The following is a 25,480-nucleotide window of genomic DNA, read 5'->3' on the forward strand; positions in this document are numbered from 1 at the left end:
TTAAATGTAGTGTTGGCAATGCTGTGAGCCAAAGCAAACTAGTATCACTGGTGGCCAACACCATTTCAGTTTTAAAGCAGTATTGGATGAGAGGTTAATCATGATGGTCGTTGGTTGATTCAAGTTGTTATTCCAGATAGTTAACACTTTGCTTGCTAAATGTGTTGAATTCCCCTGTGTCGAGTCTGAATAGCTGCCAAGCACGTTAATCACAGTCACTTATGCAGACACTGTAACAGAGACGAACTTGCTTGCACAACATTCGTATGCAAGTTTGTCTGTGCTGTTTTCAAGGTGACAGTTTCTGACTGTCTAAGCTCTTATTTGACCCATGAGACCAAGCATGAGCTCAATCTCAAACTCCCCCCTGCTGTCTCACTAAGCACAAGTTATGGCACAGAGTCTTAACTTTGACTGTTATCTGTATCATTATTTCATATCCTATGAATTCGTAATGATATCATCTATATTCTCCATATTAGACACACTTCTTGTTGGCAGGGACTGATTTTCTCTCAATTGTGGGAGCACGAGCACGTCTATATCCAGATTTGTCATTCTCTATCTTCACGGTCTTGAACCATCTTGTGAGTGCTTGGTTATCAGACATACAGATTATGTGCAACTGTGTGTGTGTGTGTGTGTGTGTGTGTGTGTGTGTGTGTGTGTGTGAGTGAGAGAGAGTGTGAGTGTGCGTGTTTTCGCAACCACTTTCTTCTATGCACATTAAATATGTTTATTTATGAAAGGGTGTGCGAGCGTGGCGAGCGTGGTAATGTGCACGTGTGTCGGCTCTCTCTAATTGTGCTTGTGAAGAAAACTGCTGATGCTTTATAAAGTCAAAATAGAGCAATTAAATACCCACGTGCAATGTCATCAGGAATAAACTCCCACCACGGACCTGACAGCCTGGCTCAAGAAAAAAAAAATGTGAGGAGAGGATTTGTCCATATTGCACGGTCATGGATGGAAATATTGTGATGCCTGAATATAATTTCAGAATGCAGATTTAGCTGTTTTATTCACTGTTTGCCGCTAATGTTCCTCTCGATGCCTTTTTCTGTGTGTGTTATTAGAAAGTTCCTCTGCTGGTCAGGCATTTGTTTACTTTTCACAGTTTCTGCAGCTTGCTTCAGTGAAAAACTATCAATGTAAATATAACTCAAAGCCATCTTTACCTCCTAAAATAAAATAAAAATATTGGTCTGCTACTGGAAATACTTGCTCACAAGGCAAAAGGTGGCAGTTCTGTGTTGAAATATGCACTTCTATTAAAAAAAAAAAGAAAAAAAAAAACAATCAATGACTGGGGTCTATTAGTCACTGCCACACTGCAGGACAGATGCATTCGTGGTAGTGGATGATGCTTTACAGTGTCCTCATAATGACAGAGACTTCAAACTCTGGAGGGAGATGAGAATGAGCCTGGGCCAATATGGGCAGAATGAGGCTGATTTTGCCATTATAACGCCAAGCTCTTTTCCCTCTTGGATGGAAGCCTGGGCTGACAGTCAAACATCATTATGAGCCAGTGGCCTTGCAGTTTGTCACTGTCAGAGCCTCTAAATAGAGACTTTGTTTTCAAGATTTGTAAAGATTTATGACATTCTGGGCACTATTTAAGCGATGATGCAAAACAAAGTCATTTTGTTTAATGTGAAGCCACTTTGAAAAATGGCACATTCTGTGGGTTGTAGGCTTATTTCCTCTGAGCACAAATATAATATGTGACATTGTGCTCGGTTTTTAAACCTTTCTTTGAGTCGGAGGAAACGCAGACGTTATGTTGGAGTGTTGGGATATTGCTGAAATGAATGATGACATTTTTCATCATTTCTGAGGCCACCTTTGAGGCCTGTCTTTAAAAAATCATCTGCAAATTTTTGTGGCTTGTGAAAATGACGTGCTGATGTGAGTAAAAAATGAACAGCTAAATACTTAAATAAAAGATTCATTATTTGGGGTTTGGCCGGATATCTCTTGCAGTTAATGTGTGTAGCCAAGACACTTGTTATTTCTCATGTTGAGGAGTTGCAGTTGTTGCACCCACATTCATACAGCTGAATGGGTTTAAAGACTCCCTTATGAAAGAGATGGTACTCATATAATAAGGACATTACACATGAATCACACACATTGCTTTACAAAACGTATAAGCTCCTACAGAAAAAAAGCATTACAGCAATACAGCAGGAGATAACAAATACCACACAGGCCAAGTGAAGTCGCTAGTTACACTGCTGAGAACCACAGGTGCGTCTTTGCACAGATCCCTGCAGGGAAATTAAAGGAATCGTGGTGATCTCTGCGGGGTAGCATTTATTATTGGGCCTACGTGTGATCGAGTACCACGTTTTCCGATGAGAGCCCTCACCGGCAGCGCCCTCTGTTGGCTCACACAAACTCCACTTTATAAAGTGCTGTGGTGCCTCGACACGCATGCAGTCAGTGCAAAACAAGCGTTCACTCCCTCCAGAGGAGCGCGCAGCTTTTTGAGGGAGCCAGTGGTGGAGAGAGGGGGAAAGAAAATCCACTCAGCGTTTCGCTGCACTTTCAGATGAGTTCCTCTACCTTGTTAAAGACATTGGCATAGCTGACAGATTATTTTATTCCAATTTGCGAAATATTTTAGGGTGAAATTGTCTCCAAGGGGCAATTGGAGCAGCCAGTCTGACAATCTGAGCCCTTATAATGCGGAGAGCTCAAATCTCTGTAGTTTGTCGGTATGAACGCAGCGCAGACGGACCCAAAGAAACTGCTTTCATGGATTGACTGAGTGACTGACTGGCAATTGATTTTTGTTTTTTCAATAACAGGGGATTTGTCTGTGTCCGTGGTTAGTCTGTTGTTTAAAAAAAATAATTGTGGATTATTATTCGGAGCCGAGGTTTTTTTTTTCGGGAAGTGCGTCTTTATTTCGGAGTTGAATGAGGATATTGATTTTTTACAGTTAGTCTACGCCTGGGTCAGGGATCCGGAGAGGGGGATTAACCTTTCACAAGGTGGAAATATCAGTCTAATTGGATCCCAACTCCTCTTTCTTGCCGCTGAGACCAATATGAAGTCTGCCATAGTGTGGATGTGCGTCCACATCTTTCTTCTGCTCCTAGGTGAGAAGTCAAACACGGTAACATGATGTACACTTGTATGCTAATTGTAAATATTGTGGGTCATAGAAACCCATTTTGACATCGCTAATTATTGGCAGAGAGCATCTCCTGATACATGTCCACTTTTTTAAGACTCAGTTTTTTGTTTTTTGTTTTTTTGGCTCACAAGGTTATTCTGCTTTTTCTGTTCTTCTTCTAATATGCAGTGAAATGCTGATGGGCGTCCGTGTACTCGGAGGATTTGATCAGATTGTGTTTAGGATCAGATTGTGTTTAGCTGTGACCCATAGCTCCGAACAGAACTTGGTCTATGCGAGTGAATCACTTACATATTTGGCTCAGTCAAACAACCACATGTTCCATAGCAGAAATAAAGAGCTCGTCACTGTAACAGAACAATGGGGCTTTTATTCTGGAAAGGGAACATGTCTTTTCAGTTACATACTTATATTTGGTTGAATATGAGAGGAAAAATCATAATCATCATCATCATCATCATCATCATTATCATCGTCATGTTTATGATCGGCACTGTTGCCATTAATCGGCCTGTGTATCTTTTAAAATCATCTTGAGGATTAAAATAATTTGACACTGAACTTCATGTTACTCTTTTCTTGCCCGTTGCTCTGATACTGATGCAGCACCCACGTCTCCTCCGAGCTCAGCGCCCAAGATCACCACAAGGGGTCTCTCTTGTCATTTCACCAGATCTGTACTTTGGTCTGTGCGTTTGATTCCTGACTCCCTTCAGACGGCAACACCTGAGTCTGCTCTAGGATCACTGTTTTCTTAGCATAAACCAATTTTCTGGTTACCCAAACGTCAATTAAGTGTAATTCTTAATTAGATGCTCGTTTGATATGAAATGATTTCGTGTTCTTTAGGCAGAGACCAGGCGGTGATTAGATTTAATGAGGATCTGAAAGGTGCAGTCTAGTTTTTGGAGGCGTTAGATGTACTGAAGTGAGTGCAGGTAAGCACAGGTAAATCACCGAATGTAAGTCAATACATGTGAATGAGACATAACAGGATCTCGTGCACAGACGTAGACTATGAGGCTAATGTGGACCATGAAGAATGTGGTTTTGTGTGTGTGGACATGTCACAGGTTTCTGATATATGTTTGCACACACACACACACACACACACACACACACAAACACAAACACAAACACAAAACCTCTCAAACATACATGGGCAGTACAAAGGGGGACAAAGATGAGACTGTTCCAAAGACCCAGGACTTACAGGTACCCATAAAACATCCATACAACATTATGCCAGGGGCCTGATATGGCATTGTTTCATGGGGCCCAACGTCTCTAGTGGTCCCCCAGGCTTTTGATATTAATTTACAGTTTCTTAGTCCTCCTCCTATTGTTACCCCCACCTATGTTTCCCTGTCCCCACCTAGATGAGGCAGCAGGTTCCTGGGATGGCTCCTCAGCTTTGTCTGCATCCTTGGCCACCAGTGCTCCAGAAACTCCTGGTAATGGGTCTGTGCCCAGAACTCATTCAGGATGGGTGGACTGCATCCAGGCAAGTGACATGTGCAACCAGAACACTTACTGCAGTTCTCGGTACCGGGTGATGCGCCAGTGCCTTGTGGGCAAGGAGAAGGAAGCCATGCTGGACCACAACAGGGAGTGCCAGGCTGCCATAGAAGTGCTGCTGGATAGTCCTCTGTATGACTGCCGCTGCAAGAGGGGCATGAAGAAGGAGCTGCAGTGTCTGCAAAACTACTGGACAATCCACATGGGACTCACAGAAGGTAGGAGGCAGATGGTTGTACAATTCGCTGTCTTACAAAATTCATTTCACATCATGGTTAATTGTGTGGCAATAATAACACCTCTTTAAGTGATGCATTTTACAGTTTCGTAAAACTATGCAATACCAAATGTATTTGTGTGAAATTAGCACTTTTTTCAATATTTTATCTGCCAGATTATTGTGAATGATATGGGTCCTTAGTGTCCATTTTCTTCTGTATTTTGCCGTGATTTCAGGTTACATTATGTACTGCAATGCACATTCAGATGGATATTATGTCTGAATATGTATTGCGGAGCTCTACACGAGCTTCATGGTCATGTACAACCAGACGTCTGTACAACAAGATGCATGTTCATTGCTGCAATAATCCCTATAGCTATAGATGTGCAGCACAGCCCTGATATTAATGGGTATGAGGTCACGCTTTCTTCAGCGTTACAACATTTATTTTACATGAATCTTCCGATCTCAAGTACCAGTGTATTTTCCGGGCAAAGACAACACCACACCCTTTGTTGATGCCCTATTCCCAGATGCCCTCTTATAGTGATAACTAGAAGCCCCTGTTGAAAAATATATGCCTTCCTACCTTCCTCACCCTCTCTAAGGTAATGGAGCTGTAATGGGATTAGGTAGACTTATTGGTTTTCACCTAAAGTGTTCCATATTACCATGTAATTAGTTTACAATTGTGTAGCTCAGTGGCCCTTATGCGTCCACTTACGCAAGACATAAAATAGCACTCTTCTTATAATTTGGAAACCTCCTGGTTTGTACATTTAGAGAGAGTACAGCAGCCTCCTGGACTGACGTTACTCTTGGTCCATCCTTAAGGGTAAAAAGCAGAGTCTTTCATATTAAGACAAATCTCACTGAATCAGAGCTGCTGGAGATGCTGTGGCCTGGGGACTTGGGCTAAAGGGGGATCTTAACCTGAGACTGACATTTCTCCATGCTTATACACATGGACAGAATCTCTGTGACTGATGTCAAGTGTCACGCCACGTAAACATGGACATCGTGTACTCAGCTGTTTTGACACGTGGGGGTAATGGTGGACACACTGCAATGTCTGTGAGCTTTGAGCATTCTGGGCTTTTGTGTTGTGATCCGTGAAGTGATTCGCCAGGCTGACTGCTCATAGCACCAGCTACACTTCATCAGACTGATGGCAGCAGAGGGTCCCTGACATGGGTTCAAGGGAAATGTAATGACATAGATTCTCCCCAGGCCTTCTGTCTCCCTTCTTGTCTTTCTCAATTTTTATAACTCTTTCTCCTTTGTAATGGTCTTTCCATTCTCTTTGCTGCTTTCTTATTCTCTCCTGATTTACCTAACAAATAGCTTCACTTGAATATATCTTGCAAAATTGTCTGGCTGTCAAGGATAGAGACCCCCTGTGCCTGCAGCATGCCCTTCACAGAGTTTGTGTCTCTGTCCAAAAAAACTTTTCAGCAGTGTACGGTTTTGGCAGTGTCGCCCTCTGAGATAAAACTCAGTTTTACAGTGCAGCTTTAATCTAATCACGATTCATTGTGCAGTCAAGCAGGCTTTTGTTAACTGGAAACAATCTGTGTACAACATCCATCTCTGCAAAGAAACATAAATGGATGAATCCCTGCAGACCCTCTCAAAATGGTGCTCAACTACTTTAAGGACAAAGCAGGAACTTTTTAGCACAGTTATAGAAATGTAGCTTGGAAAGTTTTATTCCACGTATGCTAACACAGAGAGATGACGGGCACAACAATGTGTGATGGAGAAATATAATAAAACATAGGAACATAGGAAAAAGTTGAAAGAGACAGCTAGGGCAGGGCAGGGGCTGTTAAAGGCATATGAGCTTTTTATGAAATGCGCTCGTTGATGACCTGGGGACAAAAATTCACAGTGTCTTTGCTGCAGCCTATGGCTAGTATATATTTCTTATGTCCCTTCTTGCTCAGGAGCAGGAAGTTGGCCTGTAGGTTAACGTTAGTGGTGACCAGAGTGGGACTCAAACAGTGTCCTGCTCCCAGACCAGCCTTAAACAAATAGCATATAGATACTCCACTGCCTCAGGCAAGGTTAACTCACTGCCTTAGTGCGTATAATCTTGATTTCAAATACAAATCAAAGTGAACGTTACAAAGATTTCAAATAAATTTGTACATGAATAATCATGTAGACCTGGGGTGGAGAATTACTGTAAACTGGGAAAAAAAAAATCACGTCTTAAATTTAATAACTTCAGGAGATAAAAGGCTTTATGTGTTTTTTTGTCACTGTAACGATTTTACTGTTCTAGGTTTATGAACCATACATTTGGGCTTTTTTAGGACCACATCCACTATTATACTACATAATAAAGACCTGTCTTTCCTTGATGTTGATGATTTTGTGGTTGCCTTCTTGAGTAAGGAAGAGCTGTCTATCTTTCGAGTATGATAACGTATGATCTTTTCAAAGTATGCTTTCCAAAATGTGCACAACAAAGAAATAGGAAATCAAATGCAAGATAAATACATGTAATATATTTATGCAGGATTATGGTTGGAATGGAGACTTTGTAGTAATCTGAGCATGCATTTTTCATGTTTGACTGAACGATTACTTCCACAACAACAGAGGTTTGCACTCTGATATGAAGAGATTGCTTTTCAAATGTGCCCAATTTTGCCTGTTTTATATGGAAGATTTTCTTTTATCTTCTAGATCATATACTTTAAGCGATGTGAAGAAAATGCAGAAATTGATTCAAATTGATTATGACAGTCAAAAAATCTTTAAATTCATTATGTCGACACTGTTTCTTCGACCGAGATTTGTCACATTCAACAAAATGGTTGTGATATTGCCATAAGATAGTGCAGCAGTTAGAAGTCTGTTTTTCCAAAAAACACCAGTTGCTTTTTTCTTTCTCCTTTGATATGTGACCAGACAAATAGGTCAAAACTAATGAATATTACTTGAATTTTGCATTTCAATATAGAAAACCACACAACAAATTGAAAAGATGGTTGTGTTTGTGTTTGTTGTAATGTCTACAATAGATTTTAAAAGTGGAAATGCAATTAAAATTGCTCTCTAACACTGTGGTTGTATTTAGACCAGGTTGCATTAACAGTGTCATAAAACAGTGGTTCAGGGAAATGAAGAACAAATGGGAATATGTGATTTCACTTTGTATGTGAGATGCGTGTTGATCATTGCTAATGCAGAACACCAACACCCAAGCATCACCATCACCTGTTCCCAGATGCTGTACACTCACGTGGTGTGATGCTACTACAGTAGGCGTAATGGCTGATGTCTGCAGCCAGCAGGCAGTGCTGTGAATTTCAGAGTAAGTTAATATCAGTGGTGGATGAAGTACTCTTATCTTGCAAAACAGCAGTACTACAGTGTAGAAATACTCTGTTGAAAGTACAAGTCCTGCAGTTCAGAATTGTACTTAAGTACAGTACTAGAGTGAAAGTCTTACTTCCCCCCCACTGGTAAATATAGTGCACATAACAGCTTAAATCTAATCTAAATCATCTTAAACCCCGCTTACGTCTCTTTCTGCTTTGCTGCTTTAATCTGATAACTGAAAATGTCATTCCTATATGAAAGAAAACAGAAGTCCACCCTGATACTGAGGAATTAATCATTCAGCCTTTAGCCAAGTCAAAACCAGACTCCCCATAAAATGCACTGGGGGAAAGGCCCTTAAGCTGCACTCTGACCTGTGTCTGTGAGCTGTAGTTGAAAATTGCTTTGATAATAGTAAGCAAGACCCAGACACTCAGGAAGAGGATGAATGTCTCCACTTGCACAAGTCCAATGAGTGGCCTGAACCTCTGAAAGGTGTTCCTGGGTTGACAATTTGCACAATGTTGCTTGATGTGTCCCAAAATACCAGCATTTCAGCAGGTGATGGCACCTACGTTTTTGAGAATTGTACATTTATAAACATGTTCTTATCTAGGCTTAGCCATTGTGCCTGTGTAGAGAAAGCTGAAGCTGATTTTGGCTATTGAGTGTTTTCCTTTGCCTGCCCTTGAGCCATGCACTGCCTGGTTTGCCCTGTTTTTAAAGAGGATGTCACAATGCCAGACTTTGAGCCATTAGTAATATTGCTAATTGTGACCTGTTAATTGTGTTTTCTGACACAAAATAGCAGCTGAATTCAATGCGTCAACTCAGTCGTCCTTGATGGTTAATAGGCGGTTTCTGTTCTGAGCGGGCCTTTGTCAGTGTGAGGCAATGAGGCCTAGCAGTTTGAATCTATAAAAGAAGTAATTACTAAGAAAGAAACACTTGCTGCTGCACACATGGATATTATATAGGTTGCTGTGGTTTTGTTCCAATTTTGCCCCAGGCATCATGTGGATATGGTCTTATAGCGTTAGAGTAGAGATAATTTAAACGATAAGTTTTACACATCCAACATATGTTATTTTATAACCTTGGCTATGAAACCACAGCCTGTGTCTCAAAAGAAGAGATCGAAGATATTTTGTGAGGACCTTTCTGAGCTGTTTGATTAGTCAAGCCACCTTTCTCTTTATAGAGCGAAAGGCAAACTCCGATGTGTGCTCCACACTAGTCTGTTCCAGCTCATTGTGAGAGAAGACTGTATCTTTGCAGGAAATGATAAGAGAATTTGTGGAGTTATTTCTTTTCTCCATTTTCATGAAAAGTCAATGTTGCAAAGGTCATCCTCAGAATATGTAGCCGCATCATGGTAATACCACGTTACCTGAACTGTACAGTGGGAGACTTATGTACTGAAGAGGAGAATGGAGAGAGGAAGAACGAAGACAGAAGGAAGAACACTTAAAAAGAGAGGCAGCGAAAACCAAAGAATAAAAAAGTGGGAGGACGAATGAGAGCATCAAGGGGGGAAAATACAGAAAAGGGGGGGGGGTTACAGAGGTACACAGTATTCCTCAGTGAAACCATCATTACTATGAGCAATGGTAGCAGTCACTGGCCATTACCTTTGCCATCCACTGTCATAAGCAGAACATTTTTCCAGCCTGCCCTGCATGTCAGGGGAGCAGTGCAGCAGGCTCCTGCATGCTGAATATGTTCCCTCTGCTTTCTCACTCCCTTCACCGAAGGACCAGACGACACTTACTAGGTGGCTATTTCATCATCAGAGGAAGAGACCTGTCAATAGCTTCAGGATGTGATCAATAATTTCTTTGAGAGCTTTCCCCTCCCTGTCCTTTTCATCCCCCCTTCTCTCCTGTCATCTTTCACTCCAAAATATGAAAAGGATCAGTGACAAAACAGGCGCTGTTTGTACTCATGAATCTGTCTAATGATTTTCTATACTTTAAGGTGAACTGCCTGAGATGACTCCTATTCACTATGAGGCTGGTATAGAGTGACAGCGCGGCTGAAATGTGGGCCAGGTAGTGGGGTTTAGATTAGCCTTTTATAGCAAAGTGAGTTCTCAGGCTCTCGATCAGAGGGCCGAGTGACTGACAGGCCATTCTGCTCAGTGAATACTGTCATGATGTGGGCATTAAAACTCATTCTTGGCAGAAAGGTTGCTGAATGAATGTGCATTGCAGAAGTCAACTACCAGGCCCGGCGGCTGTCATCATAGCATGGCTGCCTTCCTTACTTTCTCTTTTCTGTCTGCCACTCTCTCTTTTGCTCTCTGCATCATTAATCGAAATAGCTGCTTTTTTAATAAGACAACCAAGTTTTGTTTTGTTTTTTTTAGCATATGGAGGAATTTGATGCACAAATAGCAGTCAAACACATTTTATAGAGAAGGAGTAACTAAATGGGTTGCCTTCTCTCAGTTACTAATAGGGTACTATTTATAGAGCTGTACTATTCATGTTTACCGTAAATATTTACTACGTTTCTTATTATTGGCTGTTTAAGCTGTTGTAACCTTGCAACACTCAAAACAATGTTTTTTTTTCTGTTCATTCATATTGAAATAGAATATAAAACGATGAGGAGAGGCTGATATATTGGACTGCATTGCTGCTGCCTGTTTTTAATGTTCTCTCCAATATGTTGCTATGCCATAAAGATGATAGCAGTTTTTATTGAAACTTTTGCAGGATTTACACCGTATTCAACATTTAGTACCTGACACCAGGTATTAAAATGCTGATTTAGGTAAGCGAGTGTGTAACAATTCATATTAACATTACACTCGCATAGCCAAAGGGAAGGATGAAAATTTCAGCACTCATTTTCTCAGCCGTGTTTGCCCACCACCCTACACTGTATTGGAATTGTGACTTGAAATATTATTCTGAGCTAATCCAATATTCTATTTGTATGGTTTGAAATTGAGTTTAAAATGTCAATATCTCTTCAAAAGCTAAGCCGTTAATTGAATTTGTGCTTCAACTTGAGTTGTGTTAAGCACAATTTGAAGAAAGATGCGTTTGTGGTATCACAAAATCTTTTTTTTTTTAATTAGCATATTATGGGAGGGAGTTGAAAGGAATGCATTTTAACTGCAGTAAAAACATGAGTTCCCATATTCCACTGTTTCCTCTAATACAGTTCTGTAGAATACAAGTGTGCTTTGAGAGGTGATTCAAAGGATAATGCTTTGCAGACTGAGAGCTTTGACAGGCTCAGGTCACCTTTTGTTAACAGCCGAGTTCGTGCAACAACCAGCGGGACTCTGCAGAAGACCTCCGGCTGTGCTCCAGGCTGCTCAGGCTGTGCTAAAGTTTCTCTGTATGTTATTAATATAAGAACAGGAGTAGTGTTAGAATACACTGGTATTATTTGAATAAGAAGTATTATATTATTTGTAACCAGAGTATATGGTCTCTTTCAAACTTGCCTCCAGCAATAAAAGGGAAAATTTGAAATCGTTATTAAACCAGAGCACAATCAGTATAGGCACCTTTTTTTTTAAATAAATTAATAAATAAATAAAAAACATCAACAAAGTGACAGTTATTAAAATTGACTTTTCTTCCAGCCATAAGCAGTTCACTAAGAATGTCACTACAAATCCATAGGACTGTTTCCATCAACTCAGGGTTTTAGTTTCATTGATGATGAATATTAAAAGGATAAGAAATGGAATCTAACAGCTTCATAAAACAGTATGTGGCAAAAGGGAGGTGTTCCTCTCATGCTGTAACTAAGGAAAGGTCTGAGCCGTGGTGGTCATGCTTCATACTGTCAGCAAATGAAGTCAAACGGAGGTTTAATTACACCGATAACTTGTTGCCCTGTGGCTCAAAACATCTTATCACTAAACAGCTGGGAAGAATTTTCTATTGCTTGATGAATGCATAATTGGGTCCAGGGTGACTGTCAAAGAGCAGTTTTTTAGAGTAGTACAACAAAGCCTCCTGCTGTGGGGTATTTCACATCCTAAGGGTGGGTGTGATTATAGTGTGTTTTGCAATTTTATGATTCAGCATGGCTTTTAAAATTCATTAACTACAGGGGGGGTTGTGGGTTGACATTACTGTTTTACGGGATCACCACAATACACACTGTACATTTGCACTTATGAAGTTTAATGTGCCCTAACACTGTTTGGTTCCTGGCTGACTGTGCACTGAAGTTTCCCTACACTGCAAGAAGCTGCCTGAACAAAATGGTAAGGGACCTCACAACAAGGCATTTTGCTGTTGGCAAAAGTCATGGCATTCTTCAATTGTTCTTGCTGAACTGGAAAAAGCATCACTCTTTGTGGAATATTTTCCTTTTCTGAAATACACGTTTGTGGTTGCTGCACAACAATGACATGGAGAGAGGTTTAAGGTGGTTGTTTGCTGTGCGAGTGTCTTGAACTCTTGAAAGGCTTCTAAAGCACCATAGCTTTAAAATATAATTGCTGTAATTAGACATACTGTAGGGAGGGATCTCAAGGCTGGCAGCCTCTCACTTCCTTTTCTTTTATCAGAAATGTAAAGACCAACATATGACAAACAAAGGCCAACAAAACTTTCAAAAAATCCTATGCATGCATATCTTTAAAAACAGACAATACACTGAAAACCTGAAGGATTTAGGCAATTTTCTCTAAATCTCTCTGATGTCCTCTGTGTGTTACTCCTTTCTTCTCCTCCAATTTTCTGTCTTTGTCTGCCTTTTCTTTTCTCTCCTTTGTGTCGCCAGGCTGACTCTCTACTGCTTTTTTTTCTCCTTGTCAAACACACATACAACGCTTCACTGTGCCAGATGTCAATAGCTACTGTATGTGTGCTCAGTGAATGGCCATTTGAGCTGCTTCGTCTTGTTATGACTGTCAGTATTAATGGAGAAGGCAGATGTGGAACAATACATAAACCAATGACTCTGCAGGTGTGCATTACATCAGTCAGTCTGAGGTTGGTTTCCATTCCCGTCCATAATTCCCATTAGTTCATTTCCTAAGTTAGTCATTCCTTTTCACTGTGTACTAGTGTATAGGCTGCTTTTTTAAAATCAGTTTTAGAGTCACAGTCAGCTTTATTGGGCAAGTGTTGCAAGGACTTTGCCTTCAGTCACAGGTATGGCTCAATGTACAGTACAGTAGCACAATATACAGAGGAGATTACAAGGTTTATATAAGATGCACTTAAGATGCAAGTAGAAGTATGTGGCAGCCAAAGACAGTTTCATGTGTGGGAATGTAGTAATGAAATGGTATGTGCAGCATGCTGTAGAGCGGCTGAGACATAGTGATTATGACTGGTCAGCTGTTAATTGGTGTGATGACATGGAAAGAAACTGATGGCCTGTCTGGCTGTTCTGGCATACAGAGCTCTGTAGTGGCTGCCAGGGTGGAGACGTTGGAAAAGGTTTTGTCCAGGATGTGAGAGGTTTGTGACAAATTTCCTGGCTATTCAGGTGTACAAGTCTTAGAGAGTCAGTAGTGGAGCACCAATATTTTTTTTTTCTGCAGTTCTTACTATCTCTTGTCCACTGTTCTTATCCTATTTGGTGACTTTGCCAGACCAGACTTGATCGCAGTGCTACTGGATCAGCAGCACAATGTGGTCATAGTTTTCTGTCAGGTCTTTGTTCACCTTGTCATGAGTGGATCCTCTCCTGTAATTGCTGACGTCTTGCAGGCCTTTGCACACTGCTGCAGAGTTGTTGGTTGACAACCTTTTTTTTTTCCCAGTTTAAATGCATGAATTTAATTTGTATCACATTCATTCCACATTTAGTGAAGTATCACAACATAACTCCGTGGCTTTTCTTCTGACTTTTATTTGATGATTAAATGTATTCACAGGAGACATAAATAACACTGCAGTCTAGGTATTGGTAAGCACAGGCACACAGACACAGCACAGTAGCCTTACCTACTATCAGAGTAGCTCTAAGACAACATTTTATCACCTTGAATGATCTTTTCTGAAAGCATCTGAGGACGACGTTGATAAACAAAATATACTATATCTATCGATTGAATGTACTGAATTGGCTGTCCAGCCAGCACATCTAATACCAACAGGTTTCAGATTTTCTCATTTGTAGCAGCAGGCCTTTGAGCCTCCCCCACAACACCCTTACTGTGTTTCTGTTGGGATCAGAATGCAAAGCTATTACACACTGGAGGGTTTGTCTCAATCGCAGCGAATGGCTATGAATTTTAAATGTGGGATTAGGGCCTACAGAGAAGCAGGCACATGGGAGAGACTCTGTCAGTTGAGTGCTAATTTGATTTTTTTTTTTTATTTTTATTTTCTTTTTTTTACTGGCAACACAATGTTAGCAGGGAAGATAAATTGCTTGTGCTTTAGTTATTCGACTGCTCCCCCAAATCAAACCTCAGCAGCAACAAATAATTCTCTCCAAAAGAAAGTGATTTGACCAGGATGAACATCTTGTTTTCCATATGTAAAAAATAATTATCCTCCAATACTGGGAAGTGGCATTATCACACTATAAAGTTACATTATACTGTAACATTTTCTATTTTACATCTAATTTCTATATGTAAAGAAGGAATTTTAAACTAAAGGTCTCTTTTTGTGTGTTTTGACTTTAAGGTTATTGAAAAAAAAATGCATTTCTACATATGTGTTCAGTTTAGTTGTGATGGCATACTCCTGTTTGCTCATGTGCTCTGCCGGGAATGTGAAGTGGAGAGCAGGTGATAATGAGTCTTTGTCATCCTGTCTGTTGTTTCAGGTGGAGACATGGATGACTCATCTCCCTATGAACCTTTAGCACCACACCATGACGCGTTCCGCTTGGCCTCCATCTCTTCAGGTATCACAGATCTGATCTTTGACTGAACTCTCTGAAATTTGTAATATGATGTGAATGTTTGTTCTAGGGAAGGTTTTTTTTTTTCTCGAACAAAAAAAAAAAATGTATTGGTTTAAAGAGTCTGTGTTGAGTAATTCCAATTAATTTGTCCCTGGCCTTTTTTTGATTTGTGTTGTGACACATTACAATTGCTGTGGGCTTTTCAGGTAAACTCTATACTCTCGATGTACTCTAGATTTTTCCCAGCTATTGATTTTGCTTTCCTCTTTATTTAACTAATTAAACAGTATAGGAATCAACAGAGGGGCTATAGACTCCTATTTAATTTACTACTTATGACTGTCCTTAAGATCAGTACAGACCTTAAGACCTTAATAAGACACAGCTATAATATTTAAAGCAGTGCAGAGAAGGTGTGACTGGACACATGGTGATGCCTATCCATTGCCAGAGCTATGGGCAACAGTCACTTGGACATTCAATCATTTTCCTTTCATCCAGTTTCCAGAGGATGTTCTCCCCCCTTTTTTGCCACAAGCAATCTACAAACATTGAAGATAGCACATTTTCTTTTTCTTTTGGCTGATATATCTTGCTTTGTTTTATAACTGGGAGGTACAAGAAAGACACGCTTTTTGCATAATCCCCTTAGCTTGAAATCAGCAGTGTATCACTTGTTTTTTAGAAATGTGCTTGTTTGATATATTGAAAGAAGGAGAGAGTACTAGAATAAATATGAAAGAGTGCAGGCTTTGATTACTTTGCAGTTTTGTGCAATGATGGCAAGCTGCCTTTTCTGATTTGAGTGCATATTCATCTAAAAAGCATTCAGAAAGTGCATGCTTTGGCCAAGGCTGCACAATCCAAGGAATTTGTTATTTTAATGACCAAAGTCACTGTACATCTGGATTTGAGACCCTGCACCAAAATCCTCAGAGCAGATAAGCTAGCTTATTTCCGATTAGTTTTTATTAGGGATAGTGAGAAGGACACAAGATCACCAAGTTATGGCCTCTTTGATACATCATATTGCTGTACACCTATAGCTGAAATGCCATTGGTTATTGAAAATTCACTCTGAGGTAATTAGCGCACATTTAAATATGGCACCAGTCATACAGTGTGAAGAATTTTGGCAGTGTTTTTAAAATAGGCCCCTGATTATTAGAGAAGTAGATACAAAAGTGTGAAATATCAAATAGGTGTTCAATAGATGATTAAGCTGGATATTCAGACAGATCCAGTTCAGATGTTATAAGCAAGAATGTATTTTATTAATTGGTACATGTTGGTACTATTTGCACCAAAAACAACTACTAGTTCTGAGATTGGTAACGAGATAGTCAAATGAGATAATGACTGAAAGGTATATCTGCTTAGCCTACTGATGTAAGTACAAAGGCCCTGGTAAAGCAAGGAACTCAGTACACAAAGTGCTATGCACCTAGACATATTAAGATACAACAGGGGACTCATTATTGTATCCACTTTGCTTCAGCTGTTTCCTGAAGGTGAAATATTGGATTTGCTCTCTCAAATGTATTTAGCCACAAGCTTTCCTCTTTATTTATCATTTCTGAGTAACTGATTGTAGAGCTGAGAAGAAACCACGGGCAAACAGATAATTACACAATTGTTTTATGGAAATACTTCTCACTTCAATTACTAAACTGCACAAAAGTATTCATAATCACATCCATAAATGCTAAACTGTGTAGAGACCCAGGGAATATATGATATCTGTTTAGTTGATGAGGACAGGGGAATGTATACTCTCCGAGAGGAAAGGGAGGAAATTGAAAAATAATCTCTGCTATTATAAAAGTTTTTGTCTGGGAGGAAGATAAGGGACAGAAGGTGTGATAGAAATGAAAAAGAATTCTATACTGCTATATACTGTACACTCACAATCTGAACTTAATATGAGACCAGACATATGGAGACTCACTAAACAATTTCACACAGCCTTCTCCTTATAAAGGCCTGTGTAGTATTAGCCACTCTTTTTTGTAGATTTTCAAACTAAGTGCAGACATTGTGCACACAGTGACAAACGTCAATGAGCTTTTCTTTATATAAGGTCAGCAGCTGTCTTTATTCTCAGTGATCACAACAGTATAGCACAGGATGGCCTTGTCAGTAACACCGGTATGAATTCCACTGTACTTGTACATTTCTTCACTTTAGTGCTTGAGCACGATCGCATCCTGAGCTGACTAGAGTGTCCTCCTGGTCTGCAGTGGGCCTAGTTCCAATGATCTCTTTGTTGTGAAGGCAGTATGGTGGCACTCTCTCCATCACTCTGCTGCCATGTGCCACACCTCTCTCCACTAAAGAAACAGGGTGACAGTAATGGGTACTTTAATATAGGAGTTGCCCTGTGAGAACTTTAAAATACTTGTGCCCCATCCCATCCAACTTCAAGTTCTGTGTCATATATGCAGTTTTTCACATTCTGGCCCACAGACTGTATCTGGGCAGTCTGCCACACACTGCTTTCTTTCATGAAGTGTGATGCTGCACTCTTGCCCACCACTCCACATTTCTGTTTAGGCTTTCTGGTTGACGTCAGGTATGTTCACTCATGTGACCTATGCCATGTCATGCTATCATTTTTCTGGGCGTTATGTGATATATGATGGAGATGTTAAATGGTGGTTACAGGGCAGCAAGCATGCGAGGAGGATAGATTGCAGAACGTGGACATGACAGCTGGTTACCAGCAAGTGGGAGTGCTGAGGAAAAACACTGAACTTCTCCTTTGGTAGAACATGTGTCAGTAGTGAATGCAGTCTGGTCAGCACCCAAAACACTAAGCCTGTGTATGTTGTTATCATCATACTGTATATCAGCGAGACATGGAGAAACAAAGAACGAAAGAGCTAAAACAGATGACATTATCATTTATTCATACTTACTTTGTATATGCACACAACCGAGAACTATCACCTCACCACAGCACACAGACAGCACTGGATGGAACCTAAAGTACAACAGAAATTAAAGGATTCAGTAATATTACAAAATCCTATCTGTCTCTCAGCCACTAGTGAGAGTCATCGAACATGTGACTGAGCCTGAGACAAAGGAATTAGACAACTTCAGCCTTTATTGTCAGTATCTGAGTGGTAGTATTACTATTGTAATGAAAACCACTCCAATGACAGAAGCAAAGACTATTGCAGCGAATTAAAGGGAGCATGGAAAGTGTGTTTCACAGGTGCTCTCTGTTTAACAACACATCTCCCACAGGATGCAGTAACAGGATTGTTTTAAACATGAGCAACATAGTGCAATCTTTTGTTTTTACTGTACTGTTGCCCTGTGTCATCTTACGCCGCTTTTTTCAGTGACTTATTTAGGTAGTATTGTTTGCATTATGATTGAATCAGCCAATAAGTAATGGAAGCTGGAGTTAATAAAAATGTATTTCAGCCTGCTTCAGAATGCATATTTAAAAAATAGATTATGATGATTAACTCCCTTTAATGACTTGTCCAGCTGGAACTATTTATGCGCCGCTGTCTTGTCTTCACTTGTCATTGTGGGACATATAAATTGACAGTACTGCTTAGGTGCAGGGCCTTATTTAGCCTTGTGAAATGGAAGACACATGACTCAGACGTGTTGACTCAAACGTGTCTTTGTCATCTAATGGTAGTGAGTGCTAAGTGAGCCTTTCCCAGAGGAAATCTGTTGATAATCACTTCTCTACCAAAAACTGAGTGCAGTAAGCAATATTAATAAATGTTTCCCCTGTTCTAATCAAACTGGACTGAACACCAGTTCAACAAAATCAAACGAAAAGAAGAAGCATGGGCATGTTAGAGGGAGGCACATTTGTCTTGTTTACAGTTCTACACCTGCCAGTGACATTTTCTTATTCCACTGAGTTTAGTTTGTTCAGAAAATGAATCCACTTTGGTGCTTGATGTGGTTTTACAGTTTTGTTTAATTCATACAGAAATCAACTCAACTGGGCCTTATCTAATAGTGACTATAGTAATTTATTAATCCATAAAATATTTTCTCAATTAATAAATATATATAGATAAATATATGTCTATTAATATTTTTTGCTGGCGAAAGCAGTAAATATTCACTGAGTAGCTAGACAATGAAAAATGTTTGACATTTTTGCTTACAGATCCCCGAAATATGGTTTTCGTTGCGTTTGCGGAGCTGGTTAGGATGTATAACCATTGTTCTCTCAGTTTCAAGGCAGAGATGTTGTAGGAGTCAATAGCCCTCTACTCAAATCAATAAGACATCATGTATGAAGGATGTGCGATAGAATCCATCCTACACAGTGCACAAGGACCCCTATCAAAGCCCAGATGGCTGCCATATTATATACATAATGCAAATATATCATTGACTGTAATTGTTAATATGCTCCACATGAAATGTATTCTGTTCTCTTAAACCAACACTGAGCTAATTAACTTATTAGGAGCAGAGGGTAGCATAGAAGCTTGCACTCAGGGGTCCCTCCAGGAATTAAGTTTAACATCCCTTAGTTAGACCTTCTAACTCTCCACACTAAGCCTCTCACCTCTGCCCACCATCCAATTAAATTTAGAAGGCTGTTTCTACAGCTGGGGGGAAGCGAGCGGTGCAACAGCCGTGCTCAGCATGTTGTTGAAATGCTTGACATTTTCACATTGTCCTCATAATAATTACTATTACTTAAGCAAATACCAACACCTTTTTTGCATGTGCATGGGGAAATGGGTGTGTGTGTGCATGGGGGGAGGTATTTGGTTAGGGCTTTGGTTATTACAGGGTCTGAGTGCATCTGTTAGTTTGTGCAAGATTGATTTTGTTTATGCCTGTGATTGTGCTTGTGTGTATTTATATTACTTTGTTTATATGCTTCATTATTCTGTGTGAATTTTCTAATCAGTTTACCCTAGTCCAGCCTGAGTTTGTCTCTCTGCGGGTCAGTAATGAGAGCTGTTGTTCAGAGCTCGCTCATCAGACATACTTTGTAATAGTCAGCGTTCTTCTAACAAGTTTCCTCTAAACAACAATGAATAATCCACAGAAAACATTTCTTGTTTCAGTTTGTTAGTACATTTATTCCTACTTGCAGGCTTGTAATGAACAAGAAGTGTGATTATTGATACAGTGTGTAGGCTCACCTGCCGTATTGTACATCTTGTTTCTGCATGTTTTGCTGAAGGAACTAACCATGATGCATATTAAGACTGATTGGAGGGCCACAGCAGATGCTTAAGCTCTGAATATCACTAAAGTAATCTCAAGTGGATGGTAGATGATCGTAAAGAGCTCAAGTATTTAGAAGTGTGGATACAACGATTACATTTTTTTTTAGACAATCCCTTACACAGTTATTTTCACATACAAATGTTTAGTCTTTTCTCATGATTTCCATCTTTGCTCACTCTCTCCTCATTCATTTTGGAGAGATAATTTCATGCTTAGAGGTAAAATTTAGTTGATCCCTTTAGAACAGAAAATTATATGAACTCTGCTGGTCTTCCTTTGATGACATCTGCCCATCTAACTTGCTTAGGAAGAAGATGTTGTAGATCTAGTGCACCCTCCCCTTATGAAACCCCACTGCGACACAGAGTACGGAGCTAATGACTGATGAGCCCTTTGACACAGAAATGCTTGACATGCTCCTCAGGGTCCAGACTAAAGACTTCCTAACAAGCTCCCGAAAGCTCACCGAGGGCCGTATTAAATCCAGACTTTGGCACCTTTCCTAATTACTGAGAACATTCTCAGAGCCAAGAGCATCTTCCTAACCTGCACTGAACCCTCTGCAGCACAGTGTCCCTTGAGTATGGGATGATATATGAAATGCAGAATTCAAATTAGGCTGACGGAGAGCAATTACTGAGGAAGAAAGATTCCTTATTTTTGAGGGTAAAAAAACAGCATCAAAATCCAGATACAGTGTACATGAATGTTTTATTCACTTCCCCTCATTCATACATGCTCTGTCCAACTCCCTAACCTCTCTTTCTCACCCTCTCTGCATTATTCCTTCCTTTTTTCTCACTGGAGCACAGGTAATTTTCTATTGCCCCCTATAGTTGTCTTGGAGCTTTCATTTTACCCCTCTGCTTCTTTCAGATTTTTTTTTCCACTTCATTCTTTTTCCCCTCTTTCTTCTGCTCCCTGTGTGTTATTTTTGTTTGTTGTGTGAGTATAATTAATGTTGCCCATAGTGTACAGAGCCACATTAGAAACCCATTTGCACTGAAATGGCAGGTTCACCAAAAGCAATGACGGTGCATTGCGGTGGACGTCAACTAATTGTTATGAGGCCACATCTTCAATACCCATGGGGCATATGTGAGTAAACAACATGACGGGAGGCAATTTGATGCTCTTTTTATGAATTCCCCAAATTACTTAAATATGTCACACTGCATGCACATGTAAAAAATCTCTGCATGTATTCATATTAGTCTTTTCTGCCACCAACAGGTACTGTAGCAAGATATAATGGGGAAATGCATTATTTATAACTTTCCCTCCACTTAATGACACTGATTTTTCTGTGTTTATAGCATTCATTAATCAATCAACGCAGCCCACCCGACCAGCTATCTGTTCATTCATTTTGTGGCTTGCTTGTTCATTAATGTATAGTACAACAGCAGCTAGATATGTTAATAGATATGTGTGGATGATTGTGATGCTCAGAGCTGTTGTTTGCACTGCTGATGGACTGGGTTAATTATTCTGAGCAAGAGTCGCACATCTTTCCTGAATTAGACTCGATTAATTGAAAGCTCTCCAGCTTGTCTGTAAGTGGCTGTCCAAACTGTTAGCCTGTATCCCCTCACTTCATCTCTCTATCTGTCATGATCAGCTGCTGTAATCAACTGCTCAAGCCTCTTCTCCCCTCTTAAAGCTTTTTCCATTTTTATACATCTAGTATCATTAGCTTATCAACCCCTTTCTCCTCACATTTTAGCAGAATATGTTTGCTGAAGACATCCATTGTAATGCACTTGGAAAATCAATTATAACTCTGTAACACAATACTGCGCATTTTCCCTCCATCTCCATTGCTTTGCTTCCTTCCTCTTCTCCTCCTGCTCGTGCTATCATCCTGTTTGTTTGCAACCACGTCAGAGCCATCAAGTGAGCTTTGTTTCTTATGTTCGCCCCAGGACATCTTTTTGGGTTGAGCACAAAATTCAATCTCAGCTCCCCAATCAGAGGTAGTAAAAACTCATCCATTCCTGCAGCCTCAAAAGCGGCTTCAGCCCTGCTTGGTCAGATAAATCTTAGGAGCTCATCTTTCTCCTATTTTCTTTTCATCCTGAACCCCCCCAGTGGCCCACATTAGAACCTGCAGAAGGCCAGGGGAGATTTAGAAGCTGCAATCCATTGATGTAATATAGCCTAAACCACAGGACAACTGCCCTGCTTGCCTCTTCTCCAGCTGGACTGTGCTTCCCGCCTTCAGGCCCACTTCAGCCAAGCTTGGCCCACTTTTGCAAATTTCTGGCCCTCCTTTTCCCCTTCATGCCCAGTTCTAAAGTCAGCTCTCATTTTAATTCTCATTGTAATTACAGATGCTCCTATGTGACAAAATCAGCTGAATGTCTCACATCCTGTCTCGAAGGTTTGGTGTTTATTAATGTCACCTAGTTAAATGATCTAAGCACAATTCTGTCTGTCTCTTTTCAGTCAGCTACACAAACAAGACTGGGTTTGTTATGCTGCCAGACATCTGTTCTGAAGTGTTAATCCTCTCCCCTCAGAGAGTGCAAGGATAAACAAGATTCATTTACGATACAATGATTTATTTTAATAAGAGTCATAAAGGTTAATGCTCTTATCATTTGACCAAATATAGAAAGGTTCTCTCTGACATGTCTCTTAACTCCATGCATGTTTATAAGAGTTACCTTGATATATCTAAATTAAAGCCTGGTAACAGAAAGCTGAAATGAACTCCTGATATTCTACTCGTGCTATTCCTCTTGTGCAGTGAGCTTTTTTTTATCTGACAAGATCTGAAATCACAAAATCATTCATTTCCAGGGTTTTGATTATTCCCCCCCTCGTTGCAATGTGATGTGTTCTATGTATCCCTATTTCTAGGATTGATAACTTGTGAGGCACTGCATGAAAACAATACAGCCTCTGTAGCAAACCCCTCTAAAATAAATGCTCTTCTTCCTGCTCCAGGCTCTCTGATAGACACAGAGTGAGATTGGTTCTGTTGAATAAGAGATGAATCTCTCTGGGTGTCACTGTGCTGCCACGACCTCTGAAATATCATTATCTACAGGGGAGGGAGGTTAACTTCTCTAATATAGGCTGAATACAAGAGAGGGATGCCACAAGTGAACATCATTCTGCTTTATTACCTGTATTTCTCAGCAAAAGGTGTGTATTTTTACCGCCATCGTAGTGTATACAGTATACAGGACATCACCTGAAAGCATCTAATGACAACCGTTTTCCACAAATATCTGCAGCCTGAGGCGTAATTGCAATGTTTCAATTTGTGATTACACTGGAAAAAAAAATCAGGGAACTTAATCTTATATAACCAATAAGTGGATGATAAAGCACAGCATGCATTACAGCATAGAGTTCTTCAGCCATAATACATTTTGGGCTTGTTTTGTTTCCCATGGACTAGTATTCACATCCGTATAGTTTTTGGTCAGTATTTTCCCAATGATGTTGACTTTACACAACGGCTCTTCAACTAATTAAAACTGTTTATATATATATTATAAGTCAAGTAACTTGAACTTGTAGAACTTGTATTAAAAATGCATAAAATTCAATACAATTAAATTACAAATTGAAAATATACTAATATTATAATCACATCATAAAAATGAATCATTTGGAATCATAACTTAATTCATTCACAATTCACTCAGGGTCTGAATCAAAATGAATCAATAATTCAGTTAGTGGATGTGGGGTCCCTTTAGTGTTGGTTGGAGAAACAGAGAAGCACATATGATACTGAAGGGTCTCCTTCAGTGTTCAACATTTAGAGTGAACTCCCTGATGGGCAGACATGTAAGGGTTATTTGTTGATCAGAGCTGAGCCCACTGTAAACTCTGTTAGATTAATGACGTTGAGTCCGAGGATCAATAATGCTGCTGTTATTTTTGTATTTGGCAGGTTCTGTTTACTTAAACATTAATAAGCACAAAAATGTTAGCATTTATAAGTCGTGGGTCATATAAGTGTTCCTCCTTCCTTGGAAATACATGTAAATGATACTGAAATACATTATTGTATACACATTATTTCACTGCTATAACATTAATGTCTGATTGGTGTCTTCAGGTTATAATGAGACTAATATCATTGAAGCTCAGCATTGAAGCCTCTTTGCCTTTAGGTTCACTAAAGTCTGTGTGTTGTGTTTCTTCTCTATGTTCACTGTCAGGGATGCTCACAGTAGCTCCAAAAGGTTTCCAATGTCCTGATGCTGAGAAAAACTGCAACCCGTGTCTTGATGCTGCCAAAGCGTGCAACATCAACAGCAGCTGCAAGAGGCAACGCTCTGCCTACATCGCTACCTGTAGTAAGGGGGACCCCAACAAGGGTGAAACCTGCAGTAAGAAACGCTGCCACAAAGCTCTGAGGCTGTTCCTGGACCGTGTGCCCACTGAGTTCAGTCATCAGCTGCTCTTCTGCCCCTGTCAGACTGAGGGCTGCGCTGAACGACGCAGGCAGACAATCGTGCCCGATTGCTCCTATAACGATAAAGATGATAAAAAGAAACCCAACTGTCTGGAGCTACAGAGGGCCTGCCAACAGGACGCACTCTGCAGGTGAGAGAAAGGGAAGGTTTAGAGAGTGGGACGTTTTTAGAGAGTGGGACGTTTAGGCATGTAAAAATTACAGAAAAGGTGTCATTGTCATTGCATGTCTGTGTTAGTGCATTTTGCTTTTGTTGGTTTGATCGACATATTTTAGTGCTGTGAGTGTGAAATGAGCTACCACTATCTGAAGAATCATTAACATCATCTTATATTCATGGAAAATGAGAAAAAAGAAAATTAAATCTGTGTGGGAGAGAGTTCCTGTTTGATGGCAATTTCCCTGCTCCCATGGTGTCCTAAAGTTGTATATTTCTCTGCTGTAACTTTGCCAGCAAAGTAATTAGACTTCCAGGGAAACTGTGGCTATTAGACACAGGATTAAGATGTGAAGCTAAGTTTAAGGGACAATGCTCAATTAAGCTGAACAAAACATTAGTGGATCACTTTGGCTGCATGAGGCCTCTATTGGATTCAAGCAGCTGGATTCAATTCACACCTACCCAGCCATGACATGTTTCCTTGTGCTAATGCCACTGAGAGCAGGTGAAGTACAGGAGCCAAATCAGCTGTCAAGATCTTTTTAACCCCAAGAACCATGTGCTATATCTAGCCATAAA

At 40.1% G+C, this 25,480-nt stretch overlaps 1 protein-coding gene across 1 annotated transcript in view; it reads left to right on the forward strand.

Moving 5' to 3' along the window:
• The first annotated feature begins 2,459 nt into the window (after positions 1 to 2,459).
• Positions 2,460 to 25,480, forward strand: part of LOC113138316 (GDNF family receptor alpha-2-like) — a 43,778-nt gene continuing 20,757 nt past the window's right edge. Inside the window, exons 1-4 of the mRNA XM_026320629.2 lie at positions 2,460 to 3,110; positions 4,528 to 4,884; positions 14,988 to 15,068; positions 24,485 to 24,872. Of these exons, the coding sequence (XP_026176414.1) occupies positions 3,059 to 3,110; positions 4,528 to 4,884; positions 14,988 to 15,068; positions 24,485 to 24,872 (878 nt within the window). The 5' untranslated portion in view covers positions 2,460 to 3,058. The remainder of the gene's footprint in view (positions 3,111 to 4,527; positions 4,885 to 14,987; positions 15,069 to 24,484; positions 24,873 to 25,480) is intronic.

Source organism: Mastacembelus armatus, chromosome 9, assembly GCF_900324485.2.
Source record: "Mastacembelus armatus chromosome 9, fMasArm1.2, whole genome shotgun sequence".
NCBI classification, from domain to species: Eukaryota; Metazoa; Chordata; class Actinopteri; order Synbranchiformes; family Mastacembelidae; genus Mastacembelus; species Mastacembelus armatus.